Source organism: Mchenga conophoros, linkage group LG11, assembly GCF_057382185.1.
Source record: "Mchenga conophoros isolate Kocher_MC1m ecotype Shallow Benthic linkage group LG11, M_conophoros_male_GT1.1, whole genome shotgun sequence".
Classification (NCBI taxonomy): domain Eukaryota; kingdom Metazoa; phylum Chordata; class Actinopteri; order Cichliformes; family Cichlidae; genus Mchenga; species Mchenga conophoros.
The window spans coordinates 35,743,226-35,761,386 of record NC_140536.1 but is presented as its reverse complement, the minus strand read 5'-3'; the positions used below and the strand labels follow the sequence as shown (position 1 = coordinate 35,761,386).

Below are 18,161 nucleotides of genomic sequence, written 5' to 3'. Positions count from 1 at the left end.
GTTGTGATGTCAGATATTAATGCCAGATTCATCTCTCTGTTGTGATGTCAGATATCAATGCCAGATTCGTCTCTCTGTTGTGATGTCAAATATCAATGCCAGATTCGTCTCTCTGTTGTGATGTCAGATATTAATGCCAGATTCGTCTCTCTGTTGTGATGTCAAATATCAATGCCAGATTCGTCTCTCTGTTGTGATGTCAAATATCAATGCCAGATTCGTCTCTCTGTTGTGATGTCAGATATTAATGCCAGATTCGTCTCTCTGTTGTGATGTCAAATATCAATGCCAGATTCGTCTCTCTGTTGTGATGTCAGATATTAATGCCAGATTCGTCTCTCTGTTGTGATGTCAAATATCAATGCCAGATTCGTCTCTCTGTTGTGATGTCAAATATCAATGCCAGATTCGTCTCTCTGTTGTGATGTCAGATATTAATGCCAGATTCGTCTCTCTGTTGTGATGTCAAATATCAATGCCAGATTCGTCTCTCTGTTGTGATGTCAGATATCAATGCCAGATTCATCTCTCTGTTGTGATGTCAGATATCAATGCCAGATTCGTCTCTCTGTTGTGATGTCAGATATCAATGCCAGATTCGTCTCTCTGTTGTGATGTCAGATATCAATGCCAGATTCGTCTCTCTGTTGTGATGTCAGATATCAATGCCAAATTCTTCTCTCTGTTGTGATGTCAGATATCAATGCCAAATTCGTCTCTCTGTTGTGATGTCAGATATTAATGCCAGATTCGTCTCTCTGTTGTGATGTCAAATATTAATGCCAGATTCGTCTCTCTGTTGTGATGTCAGATATCAATGCCAAATTCTTCTCTCTGTTGTGATGTCAGATATTAATGCCAGATTCGTCTCTCTGTTGTGATGTCAGATATCAATGCCAAATTCTTCTCTCTGTTGTGATGTCAAATATTAATGCCAGATTCGTCTCTCTGTTGTGATGTCAGATATCAATGCCAAATTCTTCTCTCTGTTGTGATGTCAAATATTAATGCCAGATTCGTCTCTCTGTTGTGATGTCAAATATCAATGCCAAATTCTTCTCTCTGTTGTGATGTCAGATATTAATGCCAGATTCGTCTCTCTGTTGTGATGTCAGATATCAATGCCAGATTCGTCTCTCTGTTGTGATGTCAAATATTAATGCCAGATTCGTCTCTCTGTTGTGATGTCAGATATCAATGCCAGATTCGTCTCTCTGTTGTGATGTCAAATATCAATGCCAGATTCGTCTCTCTGTTGTGATGTCAAATATTAATGCCAAATTCGTCTCTCTGTTGTGATGTCAAATATCAATGCCAGATTCGTCTCTCTGTTGTGATGTCAAATATTAATGCCAGATTCGTCTCTCTGTTGTGATGTCAGATATCAATGCCAGATTCGTCTCTCTGTTGTGATGTCAGATATCAATGCCAGATTCATCTCTCTGTTGTGATGTCAGATATCAATGCCAGATTCGTCTCTCTGTTGTGATGTCAGATATCAATGCCAGATTCGTCTCTCTGTTGTGATGTCAGATATCAATGCCAGATTCGTCTCTCTGTTGTGATGTCAGATATCAATGCCAGATTCGTCTCTCTGTTGTGATGTCAGATATCAATGCCAGATTCGTCTCTCTGTTGTGATGTCAGATATCAATGCCAGATTCGTCTCTCTGTTGTGATGTCAGATATCAATGCCAGATTCGTCTCTCTGTTGTGATGTCAGATATCAATGCCAGATTCGTCTCTCTGTTGTGATGTCAGATATCAATGCCAGATTCGTCTCTCTGTTGTGATGTCAGATATCAATGCCAGATTCGTCTCTCTGTTGTGATGTCAGATATCAATGCCAGATTCGTCTCTCTGTTGTGATGTCAGATATTAATGCCAGATTCGTCTCTCTGTTGTGATGTCAAATATTAATGCCAGATTCGTCTCTCTGTTGTGATGTCAAATATCAATGAAAGATTCGTCTCTCTGTTGTGATGTCAAATATCAATGCCAGATTCGTCTCTCTGTTGTGATGTCAGATATCAATGCCAGATTCGTCTCTCTGTTGTGATGTCAAATATTAATGCCAGATTCGTCTCTCTGTTGTGATGTCAAATATTAATGCCAGATTCGTCTCTCTGTTGTGATGTCAAATATTAATGCCAGATTCGTCTCTCTGTTGTGATGTCAAATATCAATGAAAGATTCGTCTCTCTGTTGTGATGTCAAATATCAATGCCAGATTCGTCTCTCTGTTGTGATGTCAGATATTAATGCCAGATTCGTCTCTCTGTTGTGATGTCAAATATTAATGCCAGATTCGTCTCTCTGTTGTGATGTCAAATATTAATGCCAGATTCGTCTCTCTGTTGTGATGTCAAATATCAATGAAAGATTCGTCTCTCTGTTGTGATGTCAAATATTAATGCCAGATTCGTCTCTCTGTTGTGATGTCAAATATCAATGAAAGATTCGTCTCTCTGTTGTGATGTCAAATATCAATGCCAGATTCGTCTCTCTGTTGTGATGTCAGATATTAATGCCAGATTCGTCTCTCTGTTGTGATGTCAAATATTAATGCCAGATTCGTCTCTCTGTTGTGATGTCAGATATTAATGCCAGATTCGTCTCTCTGTTGTGATGTCAGATATCAATGCCAGATTCGTGTCTCTGTTGTGATGTCAAATATTAATGCCAGATTCGTCTCTCTGTTGTGATGTCAAATATCAATGCCAGATTCGTCTCTCTGTTGTGATGTCAAATATCAATGCCAAATTCGTCTCTCTGTTGTGATGTCAAATATTAATGCCAGATTCATCTCTCTGTTGAACAGTATCCGGGTTTACACCAGCCCACCATATTTCTTATTTGTGTTGCCCTGTAGTAATCCTGTAGGCAAGGGATGCCTAATCCTCCTTTATCTTTGGGAAGCTGAAGTGTTTTGAACTTAACTCTTGGCTTTTTACCCGCCTATATAAATCTTGAGAGGGTCCTATCCCACTCTACAAAGTATCTATCAGGGTTTTCTATAGAAACAGACTGGATTAATATCTTTGGGAGCATATTCATTTTTATGATGTCCACTCTAGAAGAAATGCTTAGATAGACCATCTGCTAATATTTAGCATGATATCTTTTTTAAGTAGGGGGTAGTTGATTTCTTCCAAGCTAGTTATATCCATTGATAAGTTTATGCCCAGATATTTGATAGTTCTTTTGTCCCAGCTTAGTTTGTATTTGTTGAGCAGATTCTGGGGAGGGCTATAAAAGCTACTAAGAACTTGTGTTTTTTGTATATTCAATTTATATCCCGAGTATAGCCCATACTCCTTTAACACTGACATGAGCTCCATAAGTGATTCGGTAGGTTTTGATAAGTAAACCAAAATGTCATCTGCAAACAAGGCCAATTTCTGCTCACTTCCAGTGATATTAATCCCTTTTATGTTACCATTCTGCCTAATCCTTTCAGCCAATGGCTCTATAAAAATAGCAAATAAGAGTAGACTCAGTGGGCATCCTTGTCTTGTGGACCTTTCAAGCTTGAAAGCATCTGAAAGTTCACCGTTAATCTTTACTTTTGCAGTTGGGCTATTATACAAGGCCCTCAATATAGTGATGATGGACCCATTAAACCCATGGATTTTTTTTTAAAATATGAAAAAAATTTAACTTTTTCCTTCCGTCATACTTCAGAAATATAATACATTAATTTTTTGAACATTTTAAAACATTTAAGTTTGCTCGTTGTATTTATAAGATCCTACATTGACGTGCTCCACAATCATTGGTCAGTCATGTTAAAATCCATTATCAGTGGAAAACAAACCTGATCCTCTACTAGAGGCGATTGTGCAATACCTTTTAGACATAACACTCAGCAAACAGTTATTATTAGTTAAAGTCAGTGAGATTTGGAGTGATACATGACACATGACGGAATAAGACACGCAGACTTAGCATGACGAACCGACGAGGAACACGTACACTGTGAATACATACAGAGGGAAAAGGGGACAGGAGATAAGACATGGACATAACTAAGCACAAACAGAACATGATGGCTGGGGGGGAAAACACACGTGACCAATAATAGTAGACCTGTGCTACATTTGTCCAGCTAGGCAACACATATTTCTGCATAAGAGATACATGAGACACCCTTTAAATAAGCAAATTTCATGTTTAAAACATGGAAATGCAGCCAAAATGGACCATACAATGGCCTCAGTGAACACATCAGCACATAAGTAGAGATAAGGAAACTCAATCACATTAGATATTAATATTACTATGAGTAAATTATATATATTATATATTCTGTTATATGGTTTAAAGAATACAATGTGATAATCACACAGGAGAACGCTGTTTCCAGTTATACAAATTTATTTTATTTCACTATTAAAGAAACCAATTATGTAAATAAAAGCTCACCACAAGAACATCTCCCAACCCAGTCTTACAAAGTTGCAGTTACAATAAAAAATGGGTAGGGAACATGAACTGTTGGTGAGCTAAAAAACAATCCTGGTGCTGATGCTTGTCATTGAACGTTTTGGACAGAGCTCTTGATTGAAATGCCTACCGTTGTGTGTAGGCATTTCGGTCCAGATGTTATGGAGTTCAGTTCAGCTAAGATGTATTTCTAAAGCACCGGATGGCAAAAATAGCCGCTTCTCGGCTGTTTATATTGTAAGGTAAAGACCATACAATATAAGAGAGAAAACCCCCCAACAATCAGATGATCCCCTGTGAGCAAACCCTTGATGACAGTGTCTGTGAAGGTTATCAGTCATCAAGGCCATAGTAGTCTAAGGAGCTTGGAAAGAAAAGCGCCTGGACTTCTTTAAGTTAAAGAAGTCCAGGCGCTTTTCTCCAAGCTCCTTAGACTTGGTGACGGTGGGAAAGAAAAACTCCCTTTTAACAGGAAGAAACTTTCGGCAGAACCAGGCTCAGTGAGGGGCGGCCATCTGCCTCGACCGGTTGGGGGGGGGGCACAGCTGTTATAACCCCTGACGCAGCATAGCTTCTAATTCTGAAAGATACGTAGATACCTTAAACCTGCACTCTATGCAGGACACCAAGCGATGACACGACTTGCAGTACTATAGGAGTCTATGCAGAAACAGTTTTCTCTCTTGAATCTCTGTAATTTTTTTGCTACTGAGTGTCTGGGTGCAGTCACTCATTTTGGGCCAATTAAATCAAATGAACTTCCATTGTCTAAGTTATAGCCCTATTGAACCTGCGTTAACCAGGTTTAATAGGGAGGGCCAAAGTCGTAGTTGTGCTAAATTTCCTCGAATTCTCCTCGGAGATTTTCGAGTAGCTTCCTTTGTTCTTGAAAGTTCTTTTCCATTTGTCTCATCGCTTCCCGTCCATTCCACATCTTTTTGGTAAGGTCACTAACCTTATTTTCTAAGGCCTTATTTTGTTGTTTGAGTATGTCAACTTGGACATCGTAGTTGTTTATCAGATTGTTATGTTCTTCCTGTGAAACTTTGGGAGTCTGAGCTTGGGTTTGCAACGCCATGTCTTCTGTTTTCAAGGCTTCCTGTGAATCATACAGATTTTTCTTGACCTCTTCAAGCTCTCTTTTCATTTCCTCAAATTCATGGCACAACAACTCCTTTTCTCTGTTGGTCACTTCAAAATCATGTTCGGAGTCTTTCTCAGTGGCTTTGGAGATCCGTGATTCTCCTTTCACACCCTCATCGTGTGGTTTCAGTTCTTTTTGAGAATCACCACTCCTTTTGGAAAGCTCCTGGAGGTCCTGTTCAAGAAGTTCGTTATGCCGCCTCAATATGTCAATTTCATGTGCAAAGCATTGGCGTTCCAGGGTCTGTCTGAGCTGTTCACTGTCCGTTGTTTTGTTTTCCTCATTCATGATCCTTTTTCTTTCTTCACTCTCTTGTAACTCTTTAAAGGCTGTGTTTGCCTGATGGAGCTCAGTTTTAACAGCCTGTATTTCCTGTTGCATGTCATCTTTTTCCTTTTCAAAGTCCCTTTTCAGCTCACACATGCGTTTTACCGTCACATCATTTTCCTCTCTTAAAGACTGGTTGTCCTTTTCCATGTCTCCCACTTTTATAACCAAGCCTGTCTTGCTGCTTTGCAACTCTCTGATTTCTGCTTCCATTTCCTGCATCACCTCTTTCTGTTGCTGGATCTCTTTGGTTTTGGAGCTGTTTAAATCCTTTAGAATTTGGTTCCAATATTCCAGCTCTTGAATTTTGAAGTGAATTGTTTCATTCTCTAGTTGCAGGTCTCTTTTCCTCTTGTTTTTAGAGAACCCACTTCGTTTGAAGAGAACTTCAATGTTTTTTTGGAGAATCTTGTTCTCATTTATGAGCTCTCTTTTTTGCTCCTTAAGGTCGGCGTTCTCGACTTTAAGGTCACGTATGGTAGAGTTTTGTTGTTTGAGAGTTTTATTCTCATTTTTCAGCTCTTTGATTTGCTGTTTAAGTTTTTCGTTCTCGGCTCTCATGTTGCATACAACAGGATTTGACAGACTCATATTTCAAATTGAAGTTGATGCTAAATCTCTGTACCAACTAAAAGATTTTTTAAAAATACCGTCAACTGTGTCAGAAACGCAAGTTTCCAGTAGTTTCCTGCCTAGTGAATTCTTCCACTCTCTTTGAAAGACTGACAAGAGTGAGAACCTCTCCCCTATTTATAGGTTTTCGTGTGCTGATGTCATAAAGAAGACCAGAGATCAAAGGGATTCTGGTGAAACGTCACTGTGTCTGGTCTGGGCAGTTCTGAATTGAATAATAACAAAATGACGGGGGGCGTGTCTGGTAGCCATGTGAAGGCGTGTTGTACAGGGCTCCTCAATGGACTAACTTGTTTCATAATTCCATTGCTCCAAAACTAACGAACTTTTAACAACAGTACGATAACACGCCCGTGTGCTGCTCTGAGGCACTTTTTACATCTTCAAGGCTACGGTGTACGACATATGAGCAAAACTAGATCGGGGAAAGAGCAGGCCGCAAAAGCCTCGGACCTGTCACGGTTGTTAAAGAGTGGACTCAGGCGCGGAGCTCAGAAATAATGACAGTGCATTTATTTACAGTGCAGCAAGGTGACAACAGTTCAAATGTGCAACAATGGTGATAGTGCGTCCCTCCTTCCGTGTAAGCCCGTGCGTGGTAGTGAGTGCCCGTCTCTCCTCCAAGTGCTTCCTTAGTGTCCGTAAATCCTCCGTCAATCCCTGGGTGAACACACACACACGACAGCAGAATGAGTACGAAGATCAGACAGCACTTCAATAACGTTAGCGACTCAAAAACACTACCAGGCTTAGTGCAATACTCCAGCGCTGTCTGTCGCTCAGCCACACCATTAAGTAGCCCTGCTACTAGTTGATTGGCAGCAGCTGGTGGATTGACTGCAGGTGCGGCAGCTCCGGGCGACAGCACTTCCGGGTCGGAGGTAGCCTGTTGCTAGGTTACCTCCTAGCACATCACAGCGGAGCCGGAGGGGAAGACAGGGCGATAGGAGAGACATTTTCACACTGTGGTATCGCAAGATATAAGTGGTTATATAAATATATGAGTATACATAATAGTTATTATTCATAGATACCTACATCCTAAGTTCCTGTTATTCTTCTGAAAGAAACAGAATGAATGTGTTGTTACAATGGTAATGCCAGGAGAGGCAGTATTAGTTCTGTGTTACATTAATGTGTAAGGAAGTGGAAGAAGTGTGTGTCCTGTAGGAGGCAGTAGAAAATGGATGCTCATGTTCTGTACATGCCCTGAAAGTAAGGTTCAGTAAACCAGTGCAACGATACTCCGGTGTAAGGCTCAGTTATTGTATTTTTATTTTTTGAAGATGCAACACACACGCACACAGATATACACACACTGGCAGGTCGACCGGTCAGGGCGCCGTCAGATCCTGACAGGACCATGCTGAGGACAGACCGGAGGCACCACCCCATGACATGAGTGAGATTATGAGAGCTATTGCTAGCTCTGAAAAGACGATATTGGACCGTATCGATTCAAGCACGAAAGATTTATTATTCCAGAGGTTGGGACATATTTTTTCTGCACCTGCATTTTGGTACCTGAATGGCAAGCTCGCAAAGTCATCTGCTCTTCGTTTTATAAGCTGGAATGTTAAAGGTATAAATAATCCGGTTAAACGCACAAGGGCTTTTACTCATTTAAAATCATTGAGATCCGATGTTGTATATCTGCAGGAAACACACCTCCGATCAAGTGAACAAATTCAACTAATTAAACTGTTTCTCTGCTTGTCTGCATTGCCACAAATTGTTCTATTTGGTGATGTATCATAGAACTGTACTATATAGTGTATGTAAGTTTCTGTGTTTGCTAGTAACTACCATCAACCTAAGGTCTCAGCTAATTTATCTTTGCAGAGATGTTCATTTGATTGTAACAGCAGTAGGAAAGAGCAGTAACAAGAGTAGGACAGCTAAGCTAATTATGGCTAAACATTTGGAATTTAGTGAAAGCAAAAATTGACCTTGCAAAGATGGATAGGTTTATTTAGAAAGTCAGCTATTTACATTTAGTGTTCGTCCCAAGTAGGAGATTTTGAATTGAGTCTAAATTGACCGCAAATTTACTTACATCAAAACTTACAAATTTACATCAAAACTTCTGAAGATGCAGGTCTCTGTGCAGCGGCTGAAGTCTGTGGTGTAGAGGGTGAAGAGGAAGGGGGAGAGGATGGTCCCTTATGGTGCTCCTGTGTTGCTGATTACCTTGTCAGACACACAATGTGGAAGACGCACATATTGTGGTCTTCCTGTCAGGTAATCAACAATCCAGGACACTAGAGAAGCATCCCCCTGCATCGCTGTTAGCTTATCACCAAGCACTGGAAAAGTAAAAAAAACATGAACCTCACAGTGCTCGCCGGCTGGTCCGGGTGGATGTAGACACGATTGAGCAGATAGATGATGGCGTCCTGTGAGACAGGGCTGGTAAGCAAATTGAATGGGATCCTGATGTGGTCTGACAATGGGTGAGATCTGGTCCAGGATGAGCCTTTCCAGGGTCTTCATGATGTGGGAGGTCAGTGTCACAGGCCTGTAATCCTGGGGGCCACTGGGACGTGGCGTCTTTGGTACAGGGACGAGGCTTGATGTCTTCCACAGCACTGGGACCCTCTTCAGACTCAGCATGAACAGTTTATGGAAGACTCCACAAAGCTGGGGGGCACAGGCCTTGAGGGGACTCACTCCATCTGGTCCAGCAGACTTGCCTGAGTGGAGTTTCTTCATTTGCATCTGAACCTGGTAAGCATTTAACACTACTACACTGACATACATAATTTTCAATTTAATGAAGTTAAAAATTTGTTGTCTTATTGTCAGTTGTTATTGACAGCAAGATTATTAGAAATATATGAAAAAATGTACATTAAATGGGAAGTTCAGGAGCTGAATCAATGACAGTTTTTTTTTTTCAAATGAAAGTGACAAAGGTGCAGATTCATACATAGATGCTGTCATATTAACAGATGTTAATGTGTGAAAAGGGCTTTAACCCTCCCATTATGATGTGGGTCGAGTTGACCTGATTTAAAAATGTAAAAGGAAAAATTGTTAAAAGTACTTTTTAATACAAAATTGCTGTTTGGCTTAAAAAATGTAACCAGCTTGTAAAATGAAACTGGTTTACCTGGCAGCCAGAGTGGAGGCTAAAGGCGACTGAAACTACTTCTTTCTTTGCAACTGTGAGACATATTATACACACACACACACACACGACAGTAATGCTTGGCCCAGTGAAATTGAATGCTGATTGAAAGTACACCTTAATTATCAACTAAAAGCAAAAGAGAAAAAAAACATAAGTAATATTTTTTAAAGACATTACTGAGAAACTTTCCAGGATTCGCCAACTGATGCATCAGTGGGTCTGAATTTCCAGTGCAGTCTCTCATCAAGTATGTTAAAATTGATGATAAAATTCAACAAAACTACAGGGAAACACTCTGGAAGATTCTGCTGCTGCTCATTTTTCTCCAATTCCAACCAGAAGTGCCACCAAAAAGCAAAGGTTTCCCAGAAGGTACACAGCGATCAGGCAACTGTCACCTTTGACCTGACAAAAAAAGTAAAATTATATTAGAAATACTCCATCTTGTGGCAATCAGTGATTGCTTGCTTTTATATTTCTTTCAGCTTACCAATGCTGATTCCATTTGATCAGCAGTATCATCTGAAACCCAGAGCAAAGAACAGTGAAATATTGCAGGGCACATTAACTGAAGTGAACTAAAGCAGTCAGCTATGTTTTTAATCATTTTATTTATACAGGTTGAGTTATGATATTAGTTTTAAGCTTTAACAGAAGAAGAACAATTCGAAATCAATTTAAATAAAATTGAGTCGAGTTGAGTAGTTGTGGTGATTGAAAAAAAACAAAAAAACAACAACTTTCAGAACGATAACAATGTGCTGGAAGCTCTATGTAAACATTTAGCATGTCAAGTTGCCATTGGTCATGGAAAGTGTGTGCGGCACGGGGGGGTAAAACATTTTTTAAAAATCACCAAACATTAACCAGTTTTTGTAGACACAAAGAGGTTGTGATCATATTTTTTTTTAATAATTTGTGTGACTGAGCCACACATTGAGCCACAGCATTGTCAAACTACACGTGTCCAAAATTGGATAGTCTCAGTTGAGACAATTCAATGCAAGTTCTCTCTGATAACATTAGGTTGGTGGTGCATGAGCTGAGCCTTCGTGTATAGTATTCCCAGAGTATTTTCATGCATTTAATAAATCGAAAGATAAAGATTCCTTTGTCGCTGTACTTCAGCACAGTTAAAGTGTAACAGCTTTTGTTCCAGCAGACTACCATTGAGACATTCTTACGCGTTTTCACTCATCAATTCATAAATACCAATATTGTCAGGGTCCTGGGACTGGGCGACCCAGGATCCCTGAGCAGTCATGTATTATATTATTATTATTATTATTGCTGTGTATTTTGGTGTTGCTCCCCCTTCCCTGTGCTTGTGTATATGTGTGTGTGGGTGGCTGAGCACTTGTTTATAGGCGGCGTCAGGCCTGGAGGGTGTGGCCCTGCAAGGGGACTGGCCACACCCGAAGCCACACACCTGCTGCTGATCAGGCCTCGTCGGGGGAGCTACTTAAGAGAGTCTTGGAGCTCCCACCGACGCGGGGATCATTGCTTGGGACTCCACGTTAGTTACCCAGTTTAGGTTTTGGTCGTGTAGTGTATGCCTGCCATTGTTCAGTGTCCTGACTGCTGCCGCTATTGTTTCCCGCAGGAGGAGCGTGGAAGGCTTAAGGAGCAGCGAGCACCGGGAGTGCAGACACGGGAGCAGAGAGCACTTGGAGGACACGACACGGGAGTCTGGGGAGAAACACGGGGATTTATTGTTGTTTGATATCACCCTCTGTAAATAAACACTGTCTATACGTAGAGCACCGCGCCTGGGTCCTCCTTCCCCACTCCTTCCACGGTGTGCCATGCCGTACCGTGACAAATATTTGATGCTGCTGTGTTATACACAGAAAATCTTGTGATACAGTGCTGTTTATTTTACCCATCCAACCACATTCTGAGGTGTACAGGGGTTATACTCTTCGCTCAGTCAGCTAAATGCTGCTGAACTGATCAGGTGGCTCTTCACCGTGCAAATGGACTGTTGGGTCTAGATTGGTTTTTGTCATTAAAGTGTATATGGGTAGTGATGATTTTTTCCTTCATCACTGAAATGCAAAAAAAAAGGCTTACCTCTGTGTTTAACTACCCAATCATGGACCTCCAAAATGATGATGAAGAGAACTTCCCAGGCAAAGAAGCCACCCATCACTTTCAATAGCCACCCATCATCACTGTCAATCCTGTCCAGGCCTGTAAATATGGCTGCCACTGTGTGACACAAAGAAGCAGGCATTTTAAGACGAGCAGCATGGGTGACAGTGTGTCTGCTATTGAAAATGTTAGCATATATGCAAGATGGTAGAATGAAGTAAAACACAAGCTTACCAGCTATAGATTTTATTACCACCGCATTTAAAAAATGTGTCCAGTTGAACAGATACCTCCTATCAAAGAAAAGAGAAGAACTATAAAATCATCAGCTTCTGAAGTTCTTGTCTAAGATTTCTCCTGCATCCAATTTATGAAAACAAGTATCATTACTGAACATACAATTTTACTAAATCTATATTTCACTTAAAAAATATTTCATTTACTGAGTCTGGCCTCCAAAGCTACAACCAGGCTATATTTATTAAAAGTACCATTATTACTAAGAGGAAGGAATAACTTTCACGAGTCATGTGCAAATTAGTTTCCTACTTGGTGTTTCAGTGTGAAAGTGTGCTCTGATAAAGCACATGCAGGCTACACTTTGCAAAAGTTTGAAATTTTTTTTTTTTTAACTTTTTATTTTATTTATTTGAACAACTCACCTGTCCATTACGCATACAGTTTCTTCAGAATAACAGAATACAAAGAGAGTCACAAACTCAAGACAGTGAAATTAGAAAGAAAAAGAAACAAACAAATATATATGTATAAAAATATAGATACATATAGAATAATAATTAGAAAAATAAGATAAAGGAAAACAAAAGAAAAAAAAGGAAACATGCCTGTGGTGTCAAACATTTCCATCGTTCATTTCACTTTTTTTTTTCTTCTTGTATGCTCATCTTCATTCAGTTCAGTCTGTTTTTTCCCCTTCCGTTGTACGTCAACCATTTTCCCCAGTCCTTCAAAAAGCGTTCTTCCTTTAATTTCAGTTTATATGTAAGGTTCTCCATCTCCATAATGTCCTCCACAATTGCTACCCACTGCTGCTTTCCTGGTGTTTCTGTCTTAAGCCAGTTTTTGGTGATGGCCTTCTTTGCTGCCAAAAGGAGAATCTTAGCCAGGTAACGATCCTTTACATCTACAGTACCTTCCAAGTACCCTAGATACAAAACAAGGCAGGTTCTAGGAATAATATAACCTAATATATCACAGAGAGCCGAGTGAATTTTAACCCAGAAAGTGTGAATTTTTCTGCACTTCCAGAAAATGTGTGTATGGTCTGGTTCATCCCATCCACACAGCCTCCAACATTGTTGTTGTGTATTGGTTTGTTTATTTTTAATCTTAGGTGTAATAAAATAGCGAATTTGATTTTTCCAGATGAATTCTCTCCACCTCAATGAGTGAGTTGTATTCTTATGTTCTTTCCATGTTTCATACCACACCCTCTCAGTGATTTCTTCACTCAGCTCTCTTTCCCATTTTACTTTAACATATACAGTTGATTCCTGTCTTGATTCCATCAAACATTTGTATAGGGTAGACACTGTTTTTGGAATAACACTTTTATATGCCAGTATATTTATTTTTATAATAGGATGGATTTTGTCTTCCTCTATTTTTATGTTTTTATTAAAGTAATCTCTCACCTGTAAGTATCTGAAAAAATCCTTGTTATTTAAGTTGTATTCCCGTTTTAATTCTTCAAAACTTTTAATTTCTCCTTTTTTGATTAATAAACAAATTGCTGTGATTCCCTTTTCATTCCAATTTTTAAAACCAAGATCCAATTTTCCTGGTCTAAATTCTTCATCGAAGGCTATCCATTTTAGCAAACCAAGCTCTTTGCCAATCCTGAACTCCCTTACTGTATCATACCATACATTTAATGTAAAGGATATTATCGGGTTCAAAAGTTTGAAATTTTAAAAACTTTTATGGCTGAAGTATGAATACAACTCTTAGGGTTATCAAATAACTTTATAACCTCACTTTGCCGAGTGAGCAGTGCATTTAGTCATTAAGCATGTACTGCCCCATTCCTTTGGTTTATCGTGTTTTCAAAATTTGTTAAATAATTGTAGAGAAAAAAAAAGTGAGGCCATTTTTAATTTTTTTTTAAATAATATTTGAACAGAGTATTCTTAAATGTGTATAGGCATGATATAGTATATTAATTAAACACACACAGATGGATACATACAGGTGATGTTGTGGTCCGCAGCGCAGCAAGGCCCCGATAGGCTGGATGAGTGAGAGGATCATAACCAGGCACCCCAACACTGGATGTGCTCCCTGGATACCAAACACATTAACAGTGCTAATCATGGGGCATAAATATCAGTCTGAGAGCTGAAACACACAACTAAAGAGTGCTTAATGAATATCAAGAGAAAAGAAAAAAAAACACTTTGAAGGGGTATATTAATCTTGCCTGTGGATGCAACTTGCAGACTGGAGGAGCTGAGGATTGATCTATGGACCTTCTGTTTGATAGATGACTTGCTCTACTACCCAAGTGAAGGTAAAGCCTCCACAAATAACCCCAGAGTGAAAAGTACGAGTACCTTTGAGAGTACCATGAGAACTTAATCATTTCTAGATGTACCTCCCATGAGGGGCACTTCTGCTCCACTTGCCTTTTGTCTTAATGACTTGCAATATTGGCTTATAAATATGCACCAACTTTTTGTCATCTCCATAGTTTGCATTTTGTCCTTTAGGTTTTACATGGTGTCGCTATTCTCTTCTACAATCACATCACAACCAAAAGCTGGAGATGATCGTCCTCCTTCAGTCTGGTTTTGCCAGAGGGTCCTACTGTTACACGGGAGTTGTTTCTGCACACCAAAGCCAAGGGTTGGAGGGGTCCATACCTGGTTGGTATGGTTATCGCATTCATATTAAGTTGAATTATATTAAACTCCCTTGGCTCATCCTTCTAATGTAAAGCACCATGAGATGACTGTTTTATAAAAAACTAAAGTGAAACTAACTGGATGCAGCCCACAGATTCCATTTATCCCTCAAATTATTTCTTGAACCTGTTCATATGTGGATTGGTTGTCAAAAGGCATAATGTTTCTGCATCACTACTACAACTGGTGGAAGCAAGCTTTTGGTGATAGTGGGAAGGAAATATTCCCTTCTTTTCTGTTAGAAACCTCCAGCAGAACCAGGCTCAGGTGATGCAGCCATCTGCTGCAACTGGTTGGAGGTGATGGGGAGACACGACAGGCAAAATGTTATGGACGAGAGCCAGAGAGTAACTAAGGATTAAATGCAAAGTGGTGTATAAACACACTCTTTGCACTTTCTAAGCAACAGGTCTTGCATAGGTGTTTGGACTATTTAAAAAAATGAATGGCTGATCATTTTCTTCAAACAGAAAACAAAGTCCTTGTTTGTGCCTAATGTAATTAAAACTCTTGATGTCCACGCAATATCAACTAAATCTTCAATGAGGAACGTTTGGAGTTCTTTTTAACTTAACTATTTTGATTGTGAAGCACTTTGCAGAAATGATCTTGAAAAGTGCTATATAAATACATTTGTACTTAAATATAGGGTTTAAAAACTGGGATTAAATGAAATCTAAATGTTGCAACATAATTTGGAGGGTATTTGCATTCATATAATCAACAATTTGTATTCAACAATTACCCCCAATTCTGTGTGAACAACACATAAAATTTAGTTGGAATAAATAAGAAAATAAATATTATTACAGAGAAACACGGTTTTATCATTTGATTGTCGCTGTAATGAATAGTACAAAACCATAACTTAACTAAGATTCTTAGAATCTAGCAGAGTCAGTGTACTAACCCCAGACCAGTCCTGAGAATGAACGAACACAAGGATGAAAGCAATGATTGTGGCTGCTACCGTCAGACACATTGCTCCAACATGGACCTGGAGGAACACAAAGAATACAGCATGATACTGTGGCAGCTAAACCAATACATTTGTCCAGATAACATTAGGCTTGGACCAAGCTGTCTTACAAGTCTATTATATCTTGGATTGGATTGGATATCTGAAATTACTTATGAAGTTAATATTTTTAGTCATGAAATTTATTCTGGAAACACACCAAGTTTAAGTTATTTTCAAGCCTAGTTTAGTTTACAAAAACTTTGGTTCCACATTGAAAAGATAATACATGGTTTTGTCTATGATGTCTCACCATAAACCAGAGATCTTTGTCGCACATTTTTTTTCCCTTGGCCATTTTTTTTAGATATCGGGCAACCATCATGCCGAGTGATCCTGTGGTCATCCAGGCAATCAGCATGAGTGATCCTGAAACACAGTTAAATATTGAAATTCTCTCCACTTCTCTTTGTTTTAGGAGTTAAGATGAATTTCTTCCCCTGGAGTAAACATGTGGTCTGTCAACTGACTAAAAATTTAGAGCAGAAACATTTGACAGTAGTCGTCAAATTCTGGATTTAAACTAATGAGTCAACAGAGCAAAGGTAATATAGACAGTGAGCAGCCAAACAGCAACCTTGGGCCAAGAAACTGAGTCCATTGCCATAATTACAGGTATACCATTAGCAGAAAAGCGGCACAGAAATGTTTTTCACATCTTCAAAATTCTATTAGTTTTCAAACATCTGAAGATTGTTATAAATTATTGTTTTGCATATCCTTGTCTCATGAAAAAGGACAGTTATTGTTAAGAGACCACCCATCTAATGTGTCCAACCTCATCCACTGTTTTGGTTCCTTGTTTGTGTAACTTGTGTCTGTGAAACATGTGCAGTTCAATTTAAAGGACTGCAAGTCTACTCAGTATTATAGATTAAACACTTTAATCGTGCTAAAAGTACAAATGAAATGACGTTCCTGGTAGCATTTATCTTCCAAGGACTTTCAAATCATTTAGCTGTGAACAGCTTAGCAAAAAATGACAAAGGACTTTGCTGAGATTATTTTGGACTAAAAAACATTTTTATTTTACACGTATCACTTTGTGCAAGGTCTTACCATGAGCTTTGATGATATCAGGAACATCATCTTTGCCAACAACAAGGGGATTATTAATATTGATCCTTTTATTGCTGGTGAAGGTACCCATATGGATTCTTATTGATCCTGTAGGAAAGATATATCAAAGTTTACAGACACTTGTATATGTGTATGCATGTGTGAGTGTCACACAGGATAACATTTAACCATACCAACATTTAAATTTGTGATGTCAAATATCATTGCCAGATTCGTCTCTCTGTTGTGATGTCAGATATTAATGCCAGATTCGTCTCTCTGTTGTGATGTCAAATATCATTGCCAGATTCATCTCTCTGTTGTGATGTCAGATATTAATGCCAGATTCGTGTCTCTGTTGAACAGTATCCGGGTTTACACCAGCCCACCAGATTTCTTATTTGTGTTGCCCTGTAGTAATCCTGTATGCAAGGGATGCCTAATCCTCCTTTATCTTTGGGAAGCTGAAGTGTTTTGAACTTAACTCTTGGCTTTTTACCCGCCCGTATAAATCTTGAGAGGGTCCTATCCCACTCTACAAAGTATCTATCAGGGTTTTCTATAGAAACAGACTGGAATAAGTTTAATATCTTTGGGAGCATATTCATTTTTATGATGTCCACTCTAGAAGAAATGCTTAGATAGACCATCTGCTAATATTTAGCATGATATCTTTTTTAAGTAGGGGGTAGTTGATTTCTTCCAAGCTAGTTATATCCATTGATAAGTTTATGCCCAGATATTTGATAGTTCTTTTGTCCCAGCTTAGTTTGTATTTGTTGAGCAGATTCTGGGGAGGGCTATAAAAGCTACTAAGAACTTGTGTTTTTTGTATATTCAATTTATATCCCGAGTATAGCCCATACTCCTTTAACACTGACATGAGCTCCATAAGTGATTCGGTAGGTTTTGATAAGTAAACCAAAATGTCATCTGCAAACAAGGCCAATTTCTGCTCACTTCCAGTGATATTAATCCCTTTTATGTTACCATTCTGCCTAATCCTTTCAGCCAATGGCTCTATAAAAATAGCAAATAAGAGTGGACTCAGTGGGCATCCTTGTCTTGTGGACCTTTCAAGCTTGAAAGCATCTGAAAGTTCACCGTTAATCTTTACTTTTGCAGTTGGGCTATTATACAAGGCCCTCAATATAGTGATGATGGACCCATTAAACCCATGGATTTTTTTTTTTTAAATATGAAAAAATGTAACTTTTTCCTTCCGTCATACTTCAGAATTATAATATATTAATTTTTTGAACATTTTAAAACATTTAAGTTTGCTCGTTGTATTTATAAGATCCTACATTGACGTGCTCCACAATCATTGGTCAGTCATGTTAAAATCCATTATCAGTGGAAAACAAACCTGATCCTCTACTA

The 18,161-nt window shown here is 39.0% G+C and overlaps 1 protein-coding gene and 2 long non-coding RNA genes across 3 annotated transcripts; 1 reads left to right on the top strand and 2 right to left on the bottom strand.

The window, feature by feature from the left end:
* Positions 1-7,041: 7,041 nt before the first annotated feature.
* On the bottom strand, positions 7,042-7,436 carry LOC146564880 (uncharacterized). The gene is made up of 2 exons (XR_014894450.1): positions 7,295-7,436; positions 7,042-7,210 (listed from the first exon to the last, which is right to left on the bottom strand). It is a non-coding gene; the product is annotated as an uncharacterized LOC146564880 (long non-coding RNA).
* Positions 7,437-7,873: 437 nt separating this feature from the next.
* On the bottom strand, positions 7,874-16,925 carry LOC146564878 (ferric reductase 1-like). Its single transcript, XM_085292669.1, has 8 exons — positions 16,779-16,925; positions 15,973-16,088; positions 15,612-15,698; positions 13,987-14,078; positions 12,012-12,070; positions 11,757-11,894; positions 10,174-10,205; positions 7,874-10,088 (listed from the first exon to the last, which is right to left on the bottom strand). The coding sequence occupies exons 1-8, from the start codon at positions 16,867-16,869 to the stop codon at positions 9,999-10,001; spliced, it is 705 nt and encodes a 234-aa protein (XP_085148795.1). The 5' UTR covers positions 16,870-16,925; the 3' UTR covers positions 7,874-9,998.
* Positions 10,056-11,441, top strand: LOC146564879 (uncharacterized). The gene is made up of 2 exons (XR_014894451.1): positions 10,056-11,199; positions 11,287-11,441. It is a non-coding gene; the product is annotated as an uncharacterized LOC146564879 (long non-coding RNA).
* Positions 16,926-18,161: the final 1,236 nt, after the last annotated feature.